This window comes from Corylus avellana, chromosome 9 (genome assembly GCF_965113065.1).
Source record: "Corylus avellana chromosome 9, dhCorAvel1.hap1.2, whole genome shotgun sequence".
NCBI lineage: Eukaryota > Viridiplantae > Streptophyta > Magnoliopsida > Fagales > Betulaceae > Corylus > Corylus avellana.
This window is the reverse complement of record NC_142498.1, coordinates 22,497,024-22,519,130: the sequence shown is the minus strand read 5'-3', so window position 1 is coordinate 22,519,130 and position 22,107 is coordinate 22,497,024. Positions and strand designations below refer to the sequence as shown.

Here is a 22,107-nt window from a genome sequence, read left to right as displayed (position 1 = left end):
GACCATTTTCAATGACGAGATTATTGGAAAGGTGGGCTGGCAGCAATCCAAAGGAGGATTTATAGGCAAAGAGGGTCTTTGGGAGTAATTTTGGATAGCAACTATGAGATACAAGGAAATCAAACTTCATAACCATCTGTATCATGATTATGTAGAAATAGAAAAGATAGAAGAAGAATGGAAGTGCTTAGAAGAAATTGAAAGATCAACGTTAGGGTTATACTATCAGGGGATGGTGGAGATCAAAAATAATTGATGGTTAAGATTAAAGACAGTGTGAGGCGTGATAGTCGGCGCCGGTCAGACCAAAGGAGCAATAATGGATTGTTTAGATTTTTTTTTTTTTTTTTTTTTTAAATGGGGACTGCTTAGATTCTCGAATAAAGTAAATGAGCTATAAACGCATCATTAATGCATTTTGTTAGCAAGACTCATGCGTTTTTGATATATTTCAATTTTCATGCCTCTAAAGGCAAGATGCATGAAGCCTTTAGAACAAGTTGGATGGAATAGCAGGATTTGGCCATTAAAGAAAGAAATGCATCAATAAATGGTCATCACTGCTTAAAAACATATGATATTTTTATTATTTTTGCATGATTTGATTTAAGCATGTGATATACACGACAGTTAGGCAGCCCAACCTCAAGCGCAACCAACATGGGCTCAGCCCAAAAGGTTTACAACACTTTTTGCGAGCCAACTCAGCTCTACAATCTTTGGCGCTCAGAATGGCGGAGAGGAACAAGTACAGCATAATTATCCCGACCTACAACGAACGCCTCAATATTGCCCTCGTGGTGTTCCTCGTCTTCAAGCATCTCTGGTATGCCCACCTCGTATCTGATCCTAGAATTCTTTTTCGACAAGTTACATTTTTTGTCGTACCAGGTTTTGTTTTGTTTTTGTTTTTGTTTTTGTTTTTTTTTTCTGGGATCTGATTTTGGGTTACTCTTCTTGATTTTGTTAAGGCTTCTCGAAATTGAAATGAAAATTGGCCTTGTTTTGGGATTTGGGTCTTATAAACATATACAATCATTTATGGGTTTCATTTGCTTGTTCCTGCGCCTTGCATGTAGACCGTGCTTGAGATTATGTTGGCAATAGTTAATAGTTTCGTGAATGGACGTCTCATACAATTTCTTGTTTGGTTAAGGGATGTTGATTTTGAAATAATTGTTGTGGACGATGGTAGTCCTGATGGGACTCAAGAAGTTGTAAAACAATTACAGCAAGTATATGGTGAAGATCGCATTGTGAGTACCATAAGACTTGAAAATGTATCTGAATTTCTTAGTAGACTCATTTTTTCTGCTTATTTCTGACTTGTGACGATGATCCCCTACTTTTTTTTTTTTTTTTTTTTTTTCAAATGATGCAGCTTTTGAGAGCTAGACCTAAGAAGCTTGGGTTAGGTATGTCTGTTATAATCTGTATATGAAAAATTACAGGGAGCTTGCTTTGATGTGTTTTTAAATTTCAGGAACGGCTTACTCTCATGGCCTTAAGCATGCGTCTGGAAATTTTGTTGTAATCATGGATGCTGATCTATCACACCATGTAAGTATGTCGGTGGGATGTGGATAATAATTTGGTGCAATGTTGAAGTTTGAAATTGGGAAGGCATCTAGGTTGCCATGGATGATAATTTGCCACTTTCAGTTGTGTACGTTGGCAGCTAGGAAAGCAACCGACTTATTTCTGATGTCTACAACTTGATTATGCTTTGGTGTTTCTTTTTCTGTGAACCATCTAGTATTTCATTCATGTGGTTACCCAAAATAAATGTCCAAAATATAAATTGGATTCACCTATGGTAGTTAAAACATCCATGAGACCTACTGACCCGGTAAGTGCATGGAGTCTCTGGCTATTAATTTGTAGTTGCTAGCCCTGCTCGTAGTTTTAATTTATCACATTATTGTTTCCAATTTTCCATCAGCTATAGTTTTCTTCATCTGACCTATTTGCTTCTCGTCATGCAGCCTACGTACTTGCCAAGCTTCATCAAGTAAGAGAAATTCCATTCGATTCTTTTCTATGTTCATATTTTAACATAGGTGCCTAGTTTCTGGAAAACCTTCTGACTTCTTTTACTATGATGTGTTTATTAAGGAAACAGTTGGAGACTGGTGCAAATATAGTTACTGGAACCCGCTATGTTAAAGGTGGGGGTGTTCATGGATGGAATCTTATGCGCAAGCTAACAAGTAGGGGAGCCAATGTTCTTGCACAAACACTTCTATGGCCTGGTGTATCAGATTTGACTGGATCTTTCCGGTACACAAACTATAGTATGAAGTTATTCAATTTCTTGACACTTCCATGATTTTGAAACTGAAGTTACTTGGATCATTTGAAGGCTTTATAGGAAATCAGTTCTTGAAGATATCATTAGTTCCTGTGTGAGCAAGGGATATGTCTTTCAAATGGAGATGATTGTTCGAGCTTCTAGAAAAGGCTACCATATTGAAGAGGTAGAGTTACATATTTGTCTATTATCATGGTTTAAAATTGAAATTGACAAACTTTGTGCACATTCAGTTGTGTGGGTCTTGATCCTAACCAGAGTTTTTTTTTTTTTTTTTTTGGATCTTATGCTCTCAAATACTAAATTTACTGGGACTCATCCTATGGCAATACCTCAACATCTCACTTGGTTAAAGTTATAGCAAAAGAACTTTACTAGCATTTGTGGCTTTGAGTTGGTCAGACTAGTTCCAGTTGCATTTTAAATATCCTACCATTATGATTTGTCTTCCTGGTTTTTCTGTTTCAAGTTCTGTGGCAAATTGAATATTAATTGTGAACTTTATCAATATGGGTGGAAGGAAATAATTTTTGGTAAAGAAGTAAGGACTGAAATATATGGAATAATAGGAGCTCGAAAAGTGAGATATACTTTCTCCTCTTTTGAGTCCTTGAGGAAAAAAAATTCTCTTATACAGTTAAACACATGGAATCAGCTTAGAAAATTAAATACATGGAAGCAGTTAGAAATGCCAACAGCGCATGCACAAGTGCATAGTCAGGCCTGTATGTGTGTAAGCAAGGATGAACATACATATGTATTTTTGAATTTATGCCATGTGACTCCTCTCAATGTTGTGCTTCATGAATGCAGCTATGCCTTATTGATAGCTGTCTTGAGTTAACAAGGCAAATCTGCCACAAATTCAAATTTATGATTACCTTTGCAACTTGATGTAACCCAGCTCAGCATCAACAGTAAACAGCCAATTCGTCATCGATGCTACTGTTTTGCCTATCTGACCATGTTGCCTAATTCTCTTTCTTCCTAAACACACTGGCGTATTCGAAGGATTTGTAACATTGGGAGTTCGGTAGTGATGCTTGAACTTACATTTAAGCTAGTTCTGCAGAATCTATGGGAAGAGCAGTTTTAAGTACTCATGATAATGAATGCTTTGTGTTGCTTGATTAACTTTTATGTATGTATTTTCTAGGTGTACTCATTGATCTTCCACCTTTTAGTTGATCTGGGTCCTGTGCTTGTCTACAGGTTCCAATTTCATTTGTCGATAGAATATACGGAAGTTCAAAGCTTGGAGGATCTGAAATTGTGGAATATCTAAAAGGCCTTGCATATCTGTTGGTCACAACATAAAACAAAGCAGAAATGACAAGCAAGTGATCATCTTTTTTCATTTTGTACACTAGTCGTGTAAGGTTTTTCACTCTATAAATCATCTTTTTGTTTATGAATTTTGATAGGCCTTATCATACAAACAACTGCAGATTAGCACATTGGCTCGTGTTTATGAGTCCAAGACTTTGGTTTATAGGGACCTAGATTTTTTTTAATTTGTTTGTGAATGAAAAAAAAAAAAAAAAAAATTGAACAAATTTGACTCATGCTCGATCCATACGAGCTCATTTAGAATTAATTTCAGGTAGCTACAAATATATATTTTATACAATTAAAATATATAACAAAAATTATATATAGTCATAAATAATTTATTTAAAAAGCTTATATAAATAATTATATGAATATATATTCATAAATATAAAAGCTTAATCAATGTTAAATTTTGATTGCATACCTACAATTAATTTAAACTGTTGAAAGCTTGAAGTTGTAAGAGATATTGTAAGAAGAAATCAAATTGTATTCTCTGGAGAATGAAACTTTAACAAAAGTCACAAAACGCAAGTAGTCAAAAAATTACTATTTTGCAACAACAAAGAATAATGTTGTTTGTTTGTTAAGAGTTTACGTTTAATTTAAACCCTCGTAATTCTGTCATGCTTTAGTTTTTTGTAAAAGTGGTGCGTTAGCTTGGAAAAAACGAGCTTTTTGCATTTTTAGTTAAACCGGGCGCTTTGCATTACTTAAAAGTTAGTTTTGGTAGACAAAAGAAAGATTTAAAAGGTGCGTTTTTCCAAAGAATAAGAGTCGTCTTCAACCCCACTTTCATCAACCTTTGTTTGACCTAATTACAAAAACTGAAACAGAGAGTCACTGACAGAAAAATATTTTACACCGGCGTGAGTTGCTTGGTTCACTTGAAAAATATTTGCCCTCCATGAGTGGGGAGGGTGGGCAATCAAGATATCTGAAGGAATTTTACCATGGGTAAGGGAAACTTTTGGGAGGTGAGGGAGGTATTTGACCCCTCTCAACCCCTGCCTCTACCCCTGATGAGTCACTTCCTTTTAAGTAAGATTTACTTCTTATGGCAGTTGAGTTGTTTGATCACAGATTAAAAGATCATAATTTTATATGTTCAACAATTACCTAGAACACATATTGAATGTGAGTGTATCGTATTTAGGATCTAGTGATTTGCTAGGGTAGTAATGAATTGTGGTACCTTGGACTACAATAATTTTACGAGTGTTCCATGTTTTTGATTGATTGTTAATCTTTTTGTTTTGAAAAAAAAAAAGAAAAAAGAAAAGTAGAAGTTTAAACAAACAAAGCCTAGATAGATAATTTTTATTTCATGGAAAACGAGTTTTAAGTTTTAACATGTCTTTTTCGTCTGTTAATGTGTTTGAAAAAATATTTTAATATAACATAAAAGTAAAAGTAATTTTGAGTATTTTGTGTATGTTCTATATTTTAAATTGTTTGTTGATATTTTTATTTTGAAAACAAAAAATTAAAAGAAGAATAAAAATAATAAAAAGGCAGACAAAGCGCTATTTATAAATAATAAAAAGAGTAAAAAGGAAGACAATCACTTTGCTATGGCTTCTGGTTTCCAAGGTCAACAGCTTGATAGGTCAATACTACATTATAATTTTGAAATTAAAATAAATGACGTAATTTACACCATTAGATACAATAATATTAAATTATGTCCATAAAATAGTTTATTTCTATTTTACTTGAAATAGAAAGGATCCTATTCTTATATGAACAAAGACCATTTCCACTTCATGTAAAATTGAGAGAATTCTTGTCAAGTTCAACCATCTATAGGCTTTGACGAAAAATCTTTTCATATTAGAGCTCAATTTTCAAAAATTACTTGCTCAGACAAGCAATTGCATTTAGTGGCTAAGAAGAAAATAATATCTTTGGAGAATCACAATGGAAGAATTGTCCGCTAAGAAAAATCTCTAGAAAATCTTGAATATGAATCGCCATTAGCTTTTTTGTCAAGATTGCTTGCAAATATGAGAGAGCTCCTATGTGGTTCACCTACCCAACTCGTGGAATAGGAGAGCCCTACACTAGTGCATTTTGTCTCTATATCTTGACAAATCATAATCGAATCCCTTATAGTTGATTGTTAAAATTATTTCGAGCAACTTCACAAAGAATTATTTTGAGCTGCTCGGGGCTGGTGGCCTTACACCTGGTCTCGTTGAGCAGATGTCATTAGTTCAAATCTCTTCTTTTCCTCTCTCTTAGGGTCAATTACTTGTTAAAAAAAATGAGAATGCTAGGTGCTTTAAGATTGTTCTCCGTGTATCCTTCTCGTCCTAAGTGGAAATTATTTTATAAAAAACAAAAAAGAAAGTTGCTCTTATTTTTCTCATTTAATTTTTATAAAATAATTTTCACTTAGGACGAAGAGGACACAAGAAAAACACCAGAGAACACCTAGCATTTCCCTTACAAAAAAAATAGAGAACTTCATTGTTTCCTAAGAATGCAAATGTGATTATTTATTTTAAACAGTATTTTACAAATAGGTCTATCATATCCTACGCGATTCAAGTTATATGTATTTATGAAATATATTCCATACATAGATTAGATTCTATTGTGAATGCTCTAACATTACCCAACGACATCACTTGATCTTCATCAAACAGTAATTCTTTGGGTGATCCGAACCTTGAGACCATGTTTCATGTGAAGTACGACAGAAACACTTGGCGAAACGGGATGATCTTCAACCACTTGAACATGGTAATTCCACAAAATGGCGGTTGCGACAATTTTCATCTGAATGAAGGCCATGGCCTTACCCAAACAACTCCTTGGCCCCCCGCCAAACGCTGAGAACTTGTAAGATGGTACGGATACGATTCCTCCTTGCCCCGAGATCCATCTCTCTGGTTTGTACTGCAAGCAATCGTCACCCCATATTTCTTCCATCCTTCCCATTGCATAAATGAAAATTATAATCTTTGTATTCTGACCGATACGGTGGCCGCTCGGAAGAGTATCTACTCCGGTTGCAGTTCGGGGATCAAAGGCCACCACCGGGTATAGCCGTAATGCTTCACATAAGGCTGCATGGAGATAAACCTGTTTGTCTAGTTGTTGTGTGCCAAAGCAATTATCCCACTTCTTGTCATCTTTCACACCAATACTCTCTTTCATCTCCTCCAGAATTTTCATTTCCACTGATGGGTGCGTTGCGACAAGCCAAAAGAACCAAGCCAAAGCTGTACCTGTTACAATATAAAATAAAAAATTAAATTTATTTATTTATATATTTCAAAAAAAAATATATTAGAATATAAATTAAATAATTTTAAAAAAAATATATTAGAATATAAATTAAATAATTTTAAAAAAAATATATTAGAATATAAATTAAATGATTAAATTCATCTTTTCTCTATTAGCTTACCCATAGTATCACTCCCCGCTGCCATGAGATTCATTACTGTATCCCTCAAAAATTTGTTGGATTCACCAAAACCACCTCCCATGTCTTCTTTCTCCGCTTGCATGATATAAGCTGTCAACAAGTCGAACTCCCCTTCCTCCTCCAACTGGGTTCTGCTGGATCGGCTTAATTCTTCTCGCTTTGACGAGATGCAGTGGTATAAGAATCCATCGAAGGTTTTCCAAGCTTTCCTCAGCTTCTTCTCCTGTCCGAGTTGCAGCCATCTCTGCAACTTCCAACACCACTTGGGCAGGATGTGTCGATATAAAGTTGCCTCTTCTATTTCATCGAAAGCCTTTGCATACGTACGTTTTGGGAAGTCAACAGAAAGGGAGGTTGGGTCGAAGCCTAAAACCATTAAGCAACTATTATCAAACGTGAAGCGCTTAAAAACTTCTTGTAAATCCACCTCTATCTCCGGAATCAGCCCATCCGCCTCGGAGACATGATCTAGAACCGGAATCAGCCCATTCGCCGCCTTTTGCCGAATAACTTTCTCCAAAAACAGCTCGAACTTGCTGTTTCTTATTAAAGAATGCATCATTTTTCTCTGATACGTCCACCAATCTGAATCGGAATTGATGAGCCCATCTCCCAAAGGCTCCAAAATCTCCCGTATCTCCGACCCTTTTTCGTAGTTGACGAAGTTTTTGCTCAGAATGTGGTTGACGTTCATGGGATCGCTGGTGATGATGAAGTCCATGCCAGCAAACCAAGGGCCCTTAACCTCGATAGTGCCCCCATAATGTTTTAGAACGCGGTTGGTGCACTCGAACACATTTGACGCGTTGCGAAGAAGCCCCGGAACCATTCCTACGACAGGCCAGTTGGTGATGGGGGAGTTTTTGCTGCGCTTCCACTGGCGAACAAAAAGGAAGCTGCAGACAAGTCCTAAAAGGACTATCACTGCGTACTCAGCTACAGCCATTAGAGGAGCTGTACGTGTTTTAAGCTCCAGAAGTTGGGTGGCTTTTATAGGCAATTAAGGCATGCACACGCGTTAGATACCATAATGCCACCTCCCTCGTATGGAAAGGGATCCTCTCCCGGTGGAATTCAACCGGAGAGCCGGTCCCTTCTAAATGAAGGACATCAACAGTTTTTAGTTGAATTCAATTGGAGAGGAACATTCTCCTCCTCATATAGAGCTAGAGACAACTATTTTGTATGGGACGTCTCGCTTTAATTATGGTTTGTCCGAATTGTTATTAATTTCAACAAATAATTAATATAAAAGTTCATCTTTTATTTAGACAAATAAATTTTACATAAAATATTTTATATTATTTGTCCAAATTGCTAACAATTCAATTGACAATTGGTGAACGAATTGGACCAAATTGTCATCCAATTATCTCAGTAGGCTAGGCTGGTTCAATATATGTGAACCAAAGTCAACAAACTTAAAGATTGGCGTAGTCAACTTACAAAATATATATATATATATATATATATATATATATATATATATATATATATGTGAACCAAAGTCAACAAAATCCCTGGGTCAATCAAAATGTCAAGAAAATTTCTACCGTCAAATTTTTTTAACTACCGTTAGATTGGTTGAAATACACCGTTTTTTCACGTCTATTATGCTTTATTAATTTAATTTAAAAGTTAAATAACAATTAAAATATATATATATATATATATATAGAAGGGATAGCCAGAAGCTAAACCCAAAGAGTGACAGCAAGCCACCCCAAGGACTGTTAGGGATGGCTACGTGCCACCCCTAAACCCAAGGGGTGGCCGCTGCCACACTAGTGTGGCAGCTACTGAAGACTTTTTTGGTGGGGGTGCTTTAATTAATAATATTTGTAAGAGTCAAAGCTAGAGTTAGGATTCCATTTAATGCTAATTTCATTTTTAGAACCCTAATTATAAGTTAACGGTTGTTAGAGAATTTTGTCCACATATCCATAATTTGGATTTGATGAATTTCAATTTCAAGTCACATCACCTAACTAAACACAACAGCCCTCAATGTCGAATTGGTTCCTAAGCTACAATAATCAAAACTGCAATTGTAACTCATGCGCTATGTTTGGGAAGAGCTAGGCCCGGCATTGTAGCTGGAACGGTACTGTTCCAGCTACAGTGCCAACTGACACGTGGCAGAAGAAATTGATTTTTTATCTTTTTTTTTATTATTTTTTTATTATTATTATTTTTTTAATTTAAAAAAAAATGTGGAAAACGCTGGGGTGGTTCCAGCCACCCCTTGGCCAAAATTCCGACCACCCCATTTTTGGCCAAGGGAGTGGCTGGAGCCACCCCCTGGCCGATCTGGGGGTGGTCGAACCAGCCCCGTGGCCAAGGGGTGGCCGGACCACCCCTTGGCCCAAAAAAAAAAAAAAAAAAAAAAAAGGGAACCGGTGCATTTGGGGGTGGCCCACCCCCAAGGGGCTGGGGGTGGTCTGGCCACCCCCAAATGCACCGGTTCCCTTTTTTTTTTTTTTTTTTTTTTGGGCCAAGGGGTAGCCGGACCACCCCCTTGGCCATGGGGCTGGTTCGACCACCCCCAGATCGGCCAGGGGGTGGCTGGAACCACCCCAGCGTTCCCCACCTTTTTTTTTTTTAAAAAAAAAAAATTAAGATAAAAAATCAATTTCTAGCGCCACGTGTTAGTTGGCACTGTAGCTGAAACAGTACCGTTCCAGCTACAGTGCCGGGCCTGGCTCTTCCCAAACATAGCTATGTTTTCAGCCATAAAAATATGTTCGTTAATTAATCATGGTATTTAGTTTTGGTAAATATAATAATGACTGCTGCATGCCGCATGCCGCATGGTCTAAATATAATTAATGGCGGCCGCATGGTTTTTCTTAGGGGTGCAAAGGCGGGCGGTTTTTAACCGCCCGCTAACCGCCAACCGCCTAACCGCCTAACCGTTTAACCGCATTAACCGCTAACCGCCTAACCGTTATAACCGCCTAGCGGTTAGCGGTTAGCGGTTATTGGGTCTACTAACCGTAACCGCTAACCGCTAACCGCCTTTTTATATAATATATTTTTATAATTATACATATAACATAATCACTTGATCATTAAATCACAATTTTTTTTTAAAATAATTAAATCACAATTTGAGTATTAATATATTATCACTATAATTTATATGATTATATCATATAATCACTTGATCATTAAATCACAATTTTTTTTAAAAAAATAATTAAATCACAATTTGAGTATTAATATATTATCACTATAATTTATATGATTATATCACATGAGATTGATTATTAAATCATTTGATTATATAATAACAAATTATATATATATAATATGACATAACTCATAAGTATACTAATTCATACTAATACAACAATTAAATATCTAGAGACTTATTTCCAATGTATGTTATAAACCTATAAGTCTATATAAGTCTACATATGTATATGAATAATATAAATGTATAATATCAATAGTTAATCATATGATTCAATGACAATTCAAATACTTTATTCAAGACTTCAAGTGAATCATATTATTAATGTACAATGATGATATGATTCGTATAATATCAAATTAAGTAATTGACATTGGATTAAACAATGACCAATGTGTTACTTATAAACATAATTTAAGTATTAATGTATTATCATTATAATTTTAGTAATTTATATATTATCACTATAATTGATATGATTATATCACATGATGACTTGATCATTAAATCATATGATTATATAATAATAAATAATACATATATAATATGACATAACTCATAAGTCATAAGTCTACAAGTTAATCATATGATTCATGTACAATGATAATCACAATTGATTCAATTGAATTAAACAATATGTTACTTATAACTACAAGTCTACAATTTAATTAAAGCATTATTAGATACTTTAGGAATTTAGGATTTAGGAGTTTGAACATTACCATTTACCATTAGATATTAAGTTCAATTCAAAGAAAAAAGATTATAAGTAAATATGATAAGAATTTAAATAAGTAATCATATGAATCATATGATATAATTTAATGAGACTATATGATTATATAATATCAAATTAAGTAATTGACATTAGATTCAACAATGTGTTACTTATAATCACAATTGAAGTATTAACGTATTTTTTGAACATTTTTTAGAAAAAGAAATTTAACCATTTTTTGAAAGAAAAAAAAAAAGAAAATTAACAATTTTGAACAATTTTGAATTATATATATATATATATATATATATATATATATATATATATATATATAGTTATATTATATGCATATTGAATAATATAAATGTATAAGATAAATATTTAACTATATGATCCAATTACAATTCCAATACTTAATCAATTATTCATGTACAATGACAATGACAATGTGATTCATATAATATCAAATTAAATAATTGACATTGGATTAAACAATGTGTTACTTATAACTACAATTGAAGTATTTTTGTTTGTTTGTAAGTTTATAAGATCAACACTTAATCATATGATCCAATGACAATTCAAATATTTATAGCAATTGGGCCCAAGAAGATATTAAAAATACAAGAAAAAAAAAATGAGGGTAAAAAAAAGCCCAAAAAAAAAAGCCCAATTTTAAAAAAGCGGTTAGCGGGCGGTTATCTATTTCACTAACCGCTAACCGGCCACTAACCGCTAGGGCGGTTACGGTTAGCGGTTATTGCCACTAACCGCTAACCGTAACCGCCTTTGCACCCCTAGTTTTTCTTGCAGACAAGGAGGAGCTTTCAAAAGCCTGGGACTCGGGAACGCAAAATTACATGTATTGGGAAAAATTAAAATTTCTTTTGGTTTCTCCCTCTACTCTTATTCACCGGAATTTATCCGTATACGCAGCCACATTTGAACAAATTAAATTCGTACGAAAGTTCTGAATTTGAGAATTCAATTTTTGCCTCGTATGACCGTTAATTTGATTTAATGTTTCCGGCAGAGACATAATGGTGTCGTTGACACGGAAGTATGGACACCTTTTCCGTCTCCGTCTCCACCTACGATTTTTGGACCAGCCGTATATTCACGGGTATCTTTATATCAAAATATTTCATCGTCACTTTCCTTGTAACTTTCCGGTATCTTTTTCTATGGGCCATTTTGGGTGTCCGTATAAGTATAACCCTTTTCAAGCATATTTGGGAAGTGGCAGAGCCACTCCTTTGGTAAACTACCCATTTGTAGATATGTTCGGAGAGGTTGGCTCGTCGATCCCAAAACGCCAAAAAAAAAAAATAATAATAATAATAATTAAGTAGTTAACCATTCAAAATGGTCCTAAGATAATTTTGCCATAGAAGCAGGATATCTTTATTCAAGTTATTAATACTATATATTTATAATTTTTTATTATTATAAGTGACATATGTCATTGTCTGATTGGTGATTATATGGCATGACATTTGATGGTTTCGTCAAAAAAAATTAGAAGTTGACATGCCATTATTATCATAACATATACAATCTTCACCCCATATTTCTTCCATCCTTCCCATTGCATAATGAAGCTTGCATTCCTTATTCCTTGTTCCTCTTGCATTATGTATGCTTTCAATAATTCGAAGTCCTCTTCCTCCAATTGGGTTCTGCATTGGCTTAATTCTTTTCGCTTTGATGAGATATATGCATATTGGTTCAATAATCGATCAAAAGCTTTGCTCAACTTCTTCTCTTGTCCAAGTTGAAGCCGTTTCTGCAACTTCCAACACCATTTTGGCATAATGTTTCGGTATAAAACAGCCTTTTCTCCCAATTCTAGGATATTCCCGCTTACTGTCTATGTGCAAATACTAAATGCACAAACTGTGTAGTGAAGTGATAGACTAAGGTGATCATTTTAGTTGCATAGAGATTGGTATCAACTCAAATGAGCGGATATTCAATGGAACCGAAAGAGGAGAGAGTCAGTCAATCAATCTTTTGGTATCAACTCAAAAAGTTAACTCTAACAGGCTCTCCTCCATAATTCCATTTCAAATGAAATGAAGAGGGAGGAACCTATTCCATGACTTTTCCTTAGGTGACATTCTGACTTTCCCTTATGTGATCATCCACAAAACTTTGTGTTGCATAGAGATTGGTATCAACTCAAATGAGCGGATATTCAATGGAACTGAAAGAGGAGAGAGTCAGTCAATCAATCTTTTGGTATCAACTAAAAAAGTTAACTCTAACAGGCTCCCCTCCATAATTCCATTTCAAATGAAATGAAGAGGGAGGAACCTATTCCATGACTTTTCCTTAGGTGAAATTCTGATTTTCCCTTATGTGATCATCCACAAAACTTCATCCTATTGGCAACTTTTATGTTTACAAATGATTATTTATATCTAGGGATTAGGCCTAGGTGCCTAAAGAATTAAACAAGAAAGGTACACTATACCTCAACTTTGTTTTTTTTTTTTCCTTTTTTTTACCAAACGAATAGGTTACAAAAGCCTTTCCCTCTCACAAATTCCCCCTTTGTTACAAGAATTTGGAGGGTAATAAACAAAACTTGTAAACCTAAAACCACAAAAAGCCAAAGGAAAAGATATGCTTAGGTAGTCATTGTGGGTGAATTCTGCCTTAACTTTATTCCTTTGACCAGATGCTTAGGCACTCATTTCCTCCTAAATAGCCCTATTCCCATAAATTGAACCCCATGATATTGCCTATCACAAGGAATTGGTTGGGTATTCCTATCTGTGTCCTCAAGTTGCTTAAAATATCAACACAACCAACAATTTGACTCAAACAAGGAGGCCGTAATAATAGATCAAATGCATCCATATATTTACATCTCAGACTGAATAACAACAAGAAGGTTTCTTTGTCAAATTGAAACCTCGAACTTTGAAAACTGATATGCAATTGCTAATACCACCAACCATTTACTCAAAATCCACAAACAAAGAAAACAGACTCAAATCACATATCAAATTGGGTTGTTGAAAATTCTTCCAAATCACTGAACAAATTTCAGTTTAATAGATTGAGTGGAAAGAAATTTCTTCAACCAATCGAAGGAAAACTAAAAGTTTGTCCAACTGTAGAATTCACCTAAAATACCAGACCGTTGAAGTTGAAAAATCAGTCTCTCCGAAGCCTTCGAGCGCCAACTTTTGTCTCCGTGCCAAGCACAGATCTTCCAGAAGTGACAGCCAGAGGGGGTTTCTTATTCTCCTTCCTCATACTTCTAAGCATGTATCTTGGAGTCGGAGCCTCGCTCCGCTCCACGGTGTAAGCCGCCGACACCGATTTCCTCAGGCTCTCAAGCTTCTTAGTGCTAGTGCTCTTTTTCGCAGACTCCACCGTTACACCGAGATTGTACACGCTCTTCCTCCCCTCCCCTGTCTCGTTCTTCTTCCTCTTCAGCCTCTCGTTCCTTCTCGCAGAGTACTCCTCGTAGAACCGACCCCTCTCAAACAGAGTGCTCGAGTTGGCACCGAAAGAATCGGAAATCCCAGCATTGTCCATATCTCCATTGCCAAACTCATCGCGTACCATCTTCGATAAAGCACGTAACTCGCACGAGATCGAGAGGTACTCGGGTCGGAGATCCGATGCGTCCGTGCCCAAACAACGGTTCGGTCTCTCGGATTTTGTCAAAGAGCCTGTAAAAATGGAAACAAAAGCCGGTAAAGATACATAGAAATGACAATGATAACTCAGAGAGAGAGAGAGAAGGCGAATTTGAGACATGCTTGTCCAGACCCACCTGGTGGGGTTTGCAGAGAGGTTGAGTTTGAGCGAAGAACTCGGCGGGGACGAAGCCGGACCGGCGATTTAGCGAGCGGAGGCTTGCGATCTGACCTCATTTTTGTCACAGAATACATCGATGGATTTCAAAAGCAAATTGGAGAGAGAGAGAGAGAGAGAGAGAGAGAGAGAGAGAGAGAGAGATTTGCCTTTTCTGAGTGAGTTGATTGGTTTTTATTGGGAGGCATGGTTTGAATTGGGGGGCGAGAAAAGGGGAGCCGACTCCAACGGTTATATTCTTGATCGGACGGCCTGAAATATTTTGAGATTTAAAACAGTGGGTTCGATTTCTCTAACGTAAGATACTCTTCCATATATTGCTTGGATTTTTCCGTATTGGTAGCCGTTAAAATTTGCGTACGTGTCCGCTTAATCACTTAAATTTTTGTATATATTGTTCTTTCTTTGCATTTCTAAATACTATTCAAAGTTCATTTAAAAAAGAAAAAGATGATGTTCAACTTTCAAGCATGATCAGATTTCTTTGAATCGGAGAGAAGCATTTTATCGTCTAAATTAAATTTTATATATATAATAATATATATTGTTTTCTAGTAAATTAGGGGTGTTCAAGCGGGTCGATCCGCCAACCGCTAATCGATAATTGTTAACCACTAAAACCGCTTTGGTAGTCCATTATTAAAAACCGCTAACCGACTAGAGCGGTTGCGGTTAGTGGTTTTAGGGCCGGGCCGGTAGGGTAAAGAGGTTAGAACTGGTAACCGACTTTATATATATATATATATATATATATATATATATATATATATAAACTATTAAATAAAACATCTGCGACGCTATAAAGGATTTGGGATTTGTCATTTTTATTTTTTCATTTGTATTTGGATTAATAGATTTGGGCTATGTTTTTTTAGCCATGTTTTTGGGCTAGAATTTATTTGGCCATGTTTTTTTTCATCTTTTTTGGAACATTTTTTTGCCTTAAACTCTTAAAATAAGACAAAAAAAAAAAAAAAAGCAAATTAAAGGTCCAAAACACTTAAAAAGCCCAAAAATTTTATTTTATTTTTTTAATTTTTAATTTTATTTTTTTTAAAGCGGTTATTGGATTGAATAACCGGTTATAAAATAACCATAACTGTCTAGGCGGTTGCGGTTGCAGTTGCGATTATTAAAAACTGATAACCATCCAAGTCAGTTGCCGGTTATAGCCAATAACCGACGGTTATAACCGTTAGAGTAAATATATCTTCATGTCATTTAAAATTTTGAAATAAAGTAGCATTATATATAACATTAAATGCAGTAAGATAAAATTTAAATCGTAATATAATTCATTTTCATGAAGAGAATCTTGCCTTCAACCAAAAAATTCTTATGCAAATGCAAAGGTATAAGAATTTTTCTACAGAACAATTCGTATACAATGTTGTTTAAAACCAACTGTCACGTATAAGTATAGTGCAATAAAAATTTTTTTAAAAAAAAAATGGAAAACGTATTTCATGTGGTTACAAATTTTAAATCATTCAACACTGGAAAATGATTATTTATTTGGTATGTACTCAAAGTATATATGCAACGGAGCGTGATTGGACATCTAGATTCCAGAAAATAAAGTAAATAGAAAGGAAATAGATTATAATTTCTCAGTGACACTAATATTGAATAGATTATGGGTTATGCTACAATTTAAAACGTAAAAATACCCATGTGTTCAAGCAATTAAGCAATATAATACCTGGGATTTATTCCCCTAATTGCCTTGTATATAAATACCCATGTGTTCGAGCAAGCAATATTATATATCTCTGATTTTTTTTTTCTTTCTATTTTTATGACCTTAAATCATTTCTTATCCTAATTAAAAGTTTAAGTTTTTAAGTCAACTGATAATTTAACATGGTATCAAGGTCTAAAATGAGTTAGAGCAAAGGCTCATTGTCTTAAATTTGTAAAATAAGTAGTATTAACTTAGTATAAGAACAAAGGTCCTAATTCAAATTTCTGCTACAAGTGGGAACAGAGGGAACCAAAGGAGGGGGAGAACTCTTGAAAATGTCCGATCATTCTTTTTTCTTGGTCTAAGAAACACGTGAGAGGGGGAAAACTCTAAAATGTTCAATTATAAGCTAAATATTTTAAATTAATCAATGAAGAAAGAAACAATCGTACTCCTCATTACATGATCACCACCTAATTATTAGTCTTTGCCTATATAAAGAGCTGCGCTATAGCTTTTCCTATAAACCAACCCAAAGTCGGCCCTCTATTCCTCAGTAGTATATATTAATTAAGGATGTGGTCTGTTTGGCTTTCTGTCATTAGCTTGTTTTTAGTGGCTGCCACCCATTGGCTTTATAGGTGGAGGAACCCTAAATGTAAGGGAACATTGCCTCCAGGCTCTATGGGCTTCCCACTCATTGGGGAGACCCTTGATTTTCTCGTCCCAAACAAGTCATTAGACATGCTGCCTTTTATCAAGAAAAAGATGAAAAAGTAAGCCCACAATAATCCTCATGCAATTTGTTACACACACACACACATATATATCTCAACTGCATGTATATAATTAATCTTTTAATTATTCTTTCATTTCAGATATGGGCCAATATTTCGGACAAGCCTGGCAGGGCGGCCAGTTGTGGTATCATCGGATCCAGAATTCAACTATTATGTTTTCCAACAAGAGGGAAAACTAGTACTGGAACGGTGGTATATGGATTCCTTTTCAAAGCTTCTTAACCAAGACGCAACAAAAATCCATGCTCATAAAAACATTCATAAGTACGTCCGAAAATTAGTGTTGGGTCACTTTGGTCTGAGGCTCTCAAGGACAACATGCTGCCCAAGTTAGAGGATGTCATAAATCAAAGGTTGCAGAATTGGGCTAAGCTCCCAAGTTTGGAAGTGCAGAAAAGTGTTGCAGCTGTAAGCAATCAACTCAGTCCCTTCTAAAAACATTCTCATGATCATTAATAAGATCAATGATCACTTGTTTGAGTTGGATTATGTTTAATTAATTCCAAGGTAATTATATATTGAAACCTTTAATTAAGAGGTGACAAATAAAAGTACCATATTAGGCATGCATAAACCATAATTAGTAATATTCAGAACGGAATATATATATGATTTGAAATACATATATACGTCTTTTTCATTCAATATAAGGTTTTAAAAAATGTATACAAAATTCTGCATATAAATTGGACCCGAGAGAAACGTAAATATAAGTATCTATGAGTCTTTTATGGAGTTTAGGAACTAAAAGAGTATTAAATTATGTAATTAAATCAATATATTCACACACACACACAGATAGATATAGCTAGAAAAACTTAAACTGATTAAAGTATAAATTAAAAAATGAAAATATTGATACTAATTATATATGAATTGTAAAACTTGAAATAATAAGATATTGCCATAGTCCGTTGTGTTGTCGATTATTGTAATATAACTCTTAATAAATAACTATAGTGCCAAATATAAGAGTAGTAATTAAGGACTTGATTATAAGATTTTATGTTTGTTTTATACATTGTAAGCTCATAGCTTTGGCTATGATTTATCAGACCTTTATGCTCTCTGATATAAGGGCTTTATGCTCTTGATCTTTTTTTTAATGAATGAATATATATATGAAAGATTTCCCTAAAAAAAATATAAGAGTATTAAAAATCAGTGCAATTAAAGTATTTTCACATAAGTCTAGTATGGAAATTTTTTAATACATATATAATTTAATTTATGCTGTTAAATATATATATACACACAAATATTATTCAAAATATTTCAAATTCTTATGATAAACAAAAGTTTTAATTTCTTTTTTCTTTTTTCTTTTGTTGATCAGTACCTAAAAATTAAAGGTAGATATATATTTTTTTTTTTCCCCTACAATTACCTCTTTGTTGGTTATTTGCGGACGATCTTTGATTTTACAGCCGCGCAGATGTTCAGTTATGATGCTGAGAAATCAGGGGAAAATATTGGTGAATTCTTCACAGACTATAACCAGGGACTTAATTGTGTCATTCCCATTAACATCCCCGGTACATCTTACCATGCATGTCTACAGGTAAGTCCTCCAAAGTCAATTCCTTAATTACATTCGATCTTCTCTTTCTTTTTAGAAGAGAAATAATAATAAAATTAGTTTCTCACATACCCGTGGTTAAGCCATTTCAAATAAAAAAATTAATTTAATAATTTAATTAACACTTTAACGTACAACTTAATTAAACTCCTAAAATATATATATATATATATATATATATATATATATATATATAATCGATTGTCATGCAGAACAAGAAGAAGGCGATGAACTTAATAACTAAAATGCTGAAAGAGAGAAGGCGTAATCCTGACATTCGTAAAGGAGATTTATTAGATCAGATGTTGGCAGACATGAAAACGGAGACCTTCTTGACCGAAAAATTCATTATCCATATGATGTTTGGGCTTCTCCTTGCCGGCTTTGAGTCTTTAACATCAACTCTTACTTTGGCCATTAAGTTAATTACCGATCACCCTGAAGTGGTGCAAGAACTAACGGTTAGTGACATATACAATTAAGTACCGAAATTTCATGAATCAGGTTTGGAAAACAACATTTTTGGTGTTTAGTATTTCTTAACAACGTTTTATATATTATATTATTTAGGAGGAGCATGAAGCAATTCTTAATAGCAGAGAATATACCAGTTCTGGACTCACGTGGAAGGAATACAAATCCATGACCTTTACCCATCATGTGAGTGGATTAATATTCTCTCACTTTAATTTTCTAGTCCTGGAAGGGCTTCTGGTTATTGGCTTCATTTTTACTGTCCAATGAATTGGAAAAATAGGTGGTCAATGAATCACTAAGATTGGCTAGTGTTGCTCCTGGGATTCTGAGAAGAACAATTCATGACATTCAAGTAAATGGTAATTAGTTCAAAATCAAATCTGACAACATCATATATGTTCAATTATTTTTATCATAATAAATGTTAAAACCACTTATTTCAGATGTTAATATATATATATATATATATATATATATATATATATATTAACATCTGAAATAAGTGGTTTTAACATTTATTATGATAAAAATATATATATATATATATATATATATATGAGGCACTCTCATTAATTATATATACAGGGTATACAATTCCAAAAGGCTGGGTACTTATGGTTGTTCCTGCTGCCATTCAACTTAATCCAAACACTTATAAGGATCCTCTTGCCTTCAATCCATGGCGCTGGCAGGTCGGTTGACAATAAAAAAAAAAAAAAAAAAAACTTGTTATGCTCATCAGTCATGATCACCACGGTGACTTACTAAAACATGGCCAATTTTAGTTGGCTTACCTTATATTCTACTATTTTTTCTTTCCTTAATTATGATGTAAAGAACATCTCAGCAAACGTCACAGTAAAGAATTTCATAGCATTTGGAGAAGGCATGAAGTCGTGTGCAGGAGCAGATTTCAGCAAGGTTCTAATTAATGGCTGTTTTTCTTCATGTTTTTGTCACCAAATACAGGTGTATCTCCTTTTACGTTCATGCACATGTAGCCCGTAGCCAATTAAGTTGAAAGAAAACTGACTTTTGAATTATACGTAATTGAATTATATATATGGCCGCCTAGATGGACAGCAACCAAGGGAGGAGAGGTGATTCGGTCTCCTTCCTTAAAATTTGGAGATGGTTATTTTTCTTCTGCATTCGGAGCCATCAAAACTTGATTTTATGGCCTACACAATTCAACAAATGCTTCCCACTTTTACAACCTGTACTGCATGCAAGTTTGATTTGTGGGTTATTCTTTAATTTGTTTCACTAATTTTTTCTTACGAAACATAAATTATAATGAAGCATATGGGTAACGTAGCAGTTTTTAATTGCTTTGACGTCTCTATGTTAAATTCATGAATAAAAAATGAAGGAAAGTACCATCTCTTTATTTAGGCTTAAAACAAGTATCATATTCATATGTGATACTTATCGATAGTTTGGAAAAAAGTAATTTGAAATTGGGTCTAAGTCGTCTGACCACATGCGTGATGCGTCCGACCGAACCATTTAACCAATATTTTTTTGGGACTAACGGATTGGAGAGGATCCAGTCCTTTATAATAATGCATGCGTGATGCGTCCGACCGAACCATTTAACCAATATTTTTTTGGGACTAACAGATTGGAGAGGATCCAGTCCTTTATAATAATGCCTGCATTATTATAAAGGACTGGATCCTCTGCAGGCCAAATCCACTCCATTTTTTTGGCCCTCCCCTCCCGGCCTAAAGGGAGCCTAAACTTTTTGAGTCAATAATTGCCATGAAGGCAGTAACTTCTGGCATCTGCCATATATCAAGCAACAGCGCGCGGGTCCCAAAATATTAGTCTTTCTTAATTTGTTTTTGGGCTGCCCACGGATTTCTCGCCTTAAACCAAGGGTCAAAGACACGTTCAAAATTATAATAATAAACTTAGCACGTCTTCCTTATTCCTTAATAATTACTATCTTTTGGCCTGCTAAAGAGTTGTTGGGCGTCCAGAGAAAAATGAAAGACTTTCTTGTGCCATTAATTTCCATTTTGTTTCTTCCCTCGATCACCCAACTCTTTCATTTTTTTTTTTTTTACTAATATAGTGAACAGTCTGCTGATGTTTAAGCTTTGCAGCTGTTTATATTTGTATTCTCTCTAGATTTGCTGCCGGCAGCGATCTATAGGATGAAGTTTTTTTTGGTTAGTTAGGTTTCGATTTCCTTTAGTTATTTTCTAAGAACCTTTAGAGTAACAATCTTAGAGCTCCGTTCTGTCTTTAGTTTCTCTATGATTCTTTTTTGAGGTCAAATTAGTGATCGATGGCAGATGAAGTATCAGGCATACAAAAGAATTGTTACTTATGGTAGAGGCAACGAAGATAACTGCATTTAGAAATGCGCTTGTAGCAGATATGTAAAAGTCAGAAAATCACTATAATTGAAAAAGTTGTGATGGACCGGGCAGTGGCTAAGGACGTAATTTGTTAGAATATGCTGTAGATCTAGAAACTAATTAGGACGGTGACATTCAAAGAGTCAAACAAAGCATAAATCAAATTTGGATAGAAATTTTTTTTTCATTGTATCTATAATATTGTTTTGTTAGACCAACGTGCTATATTTTTATGAAATAAATAGAGAGAATAAGCATTGTTATATATATATATATATATATATATATATATATATATATATATATATATTAAAAAAAAAAAAAAAACAATAATTTCCATTATGTGCATAACTTCAGCTAGAACCAAT

General features: G+C 34.4%; 3 protein-coding genes and 1 pseudogene across 3 annotated transcripts; 2 read left to right on the top strand and 2 right to left on the bottom strand.

Moving 5' to 3' along the window:
- The first annotated feature begins 685 nt into the window (after positions 1-685).
- Positions 686-3,825, top strand: LOC132189871 (dolichol-phosphate mannosyltransferase subunit 1). Its single transcript, XM_059604689.2, has 8 exons — positions 686-826; positions 1,157-1,256; positions 1,382-1,415; positions 1,484-1,560; positions 1,986-2,011; positions 2,116-2,280; positions 2,363-2,477; positions 3,524-3,825. Exons 1-8 carry the CDS (start codon positions 732-734, stop codon positions 3,626-3,628), a joined length of 717 nt encoding a protein of 238 aa, XP_059460672.1. The 5' UTR covers positions 686-731; the 3' UTR covers positions 3,629-3,825.
- A 2,339-nt stretch (positions 3,826-6,164) lies between these two features.
- Positions 6,165-8,028, bottom strand: LOC132190578 (alkane hydroxylase MAH1-like). Its single transcript, XM_059605613.2, has 2 exons — positions 7,062-8,028; positions 6,165-6,879 (listed from the first exon to the last, which is right to left on the bottom strand). Exons 1-2 carry the CDS (start codon positions 8,026-8,028, stop codon positions 6,287-6,289), a joined length of 1,560 nt encoding a protein of 519 aa, XP_059461596.2. The 3' UTR covers positions 6,165-6,286.
- Positions 8,029-13,937: 5,909 nt separating this feature from the next.
- On the bottom strand, positions 13,938-14,991 carry LOC132190407 (uncharacterized). The gene is made up of 2 exons (XM_059605386.2): positions 14,790-14,991; positions 13,938-14,685 (listed from the first exon to the last, which is right to left on the bottom strand). Exons 1-2 carry the CDS (start codon positions 14,905-14,907, stop codon positions 14,162-14,164), a joined length of 642 nt encoding a protein of 213 aa, XP_059461369.1. The 5' UTR covers positions 14,908-14,991; the 3' UTR covers positions 13,938-14,161.
- A 2,099-nt stretch (positions 14,992-17,090) lies between these two features.
- On the top strand, positions 17,091-20,542 carry LOC132191091 (cucurbitadienol 11-hydroxylase-like; annotated as a pseudogene).
- Positions 20,543-22,107: the final 1,565 nt, after the last annotated feature.

Coding starts and splice junctions, on each gene's coding strand:
- LOC132190578 (XM_059605613.2), bottom strand. CDS start 8,028: ATGGCTGTAGCTGAGTACGCAGTGATAGTCCTTTTAGGACTTGTCTGC. Junction 6,880..7,061: donor AGCGGGGAGTGATACTATGG/GTAAGCTAATAG, acceptor ATATTGTAACAG/GTACAGCTTTGGCTTGGTTC.
- LOC132190407 (XM_059605386.2), bottom strand. CDS start 14,907: ATGTATTCTGTGACAAAAATGAGGTCAGATCGCAAGCCTCCGCTCGCT. Junction 14,686..14,789: donor CTCTCTGCAAACCCCACCAG/GTGGGTCTGGAC, acceptor CCATTTTTACAG/GCTCTTTGACAAAATCCGAG.
- LOC132189871 (XM_059604689.2), top strand. CDS start 732: ATGGCGGAGAGGAACAAGTACAGCATAATTATCCCGACCTACAACGAA. Junction 1,416..1,483: donor ACCTAAGAAGCTTGGGTTAG/GTATGTCTGTTA, acceptor TTTAAATTTCAG/GAACGGCTTACTCTCATGGC. Junction 2,478..3,523: donor AAGGCTACCATATTGAAGAG/GTAGAGTTACAT, acceptor GCTTGTCTACAG/GTTCCAATTTCATTTGTCGA.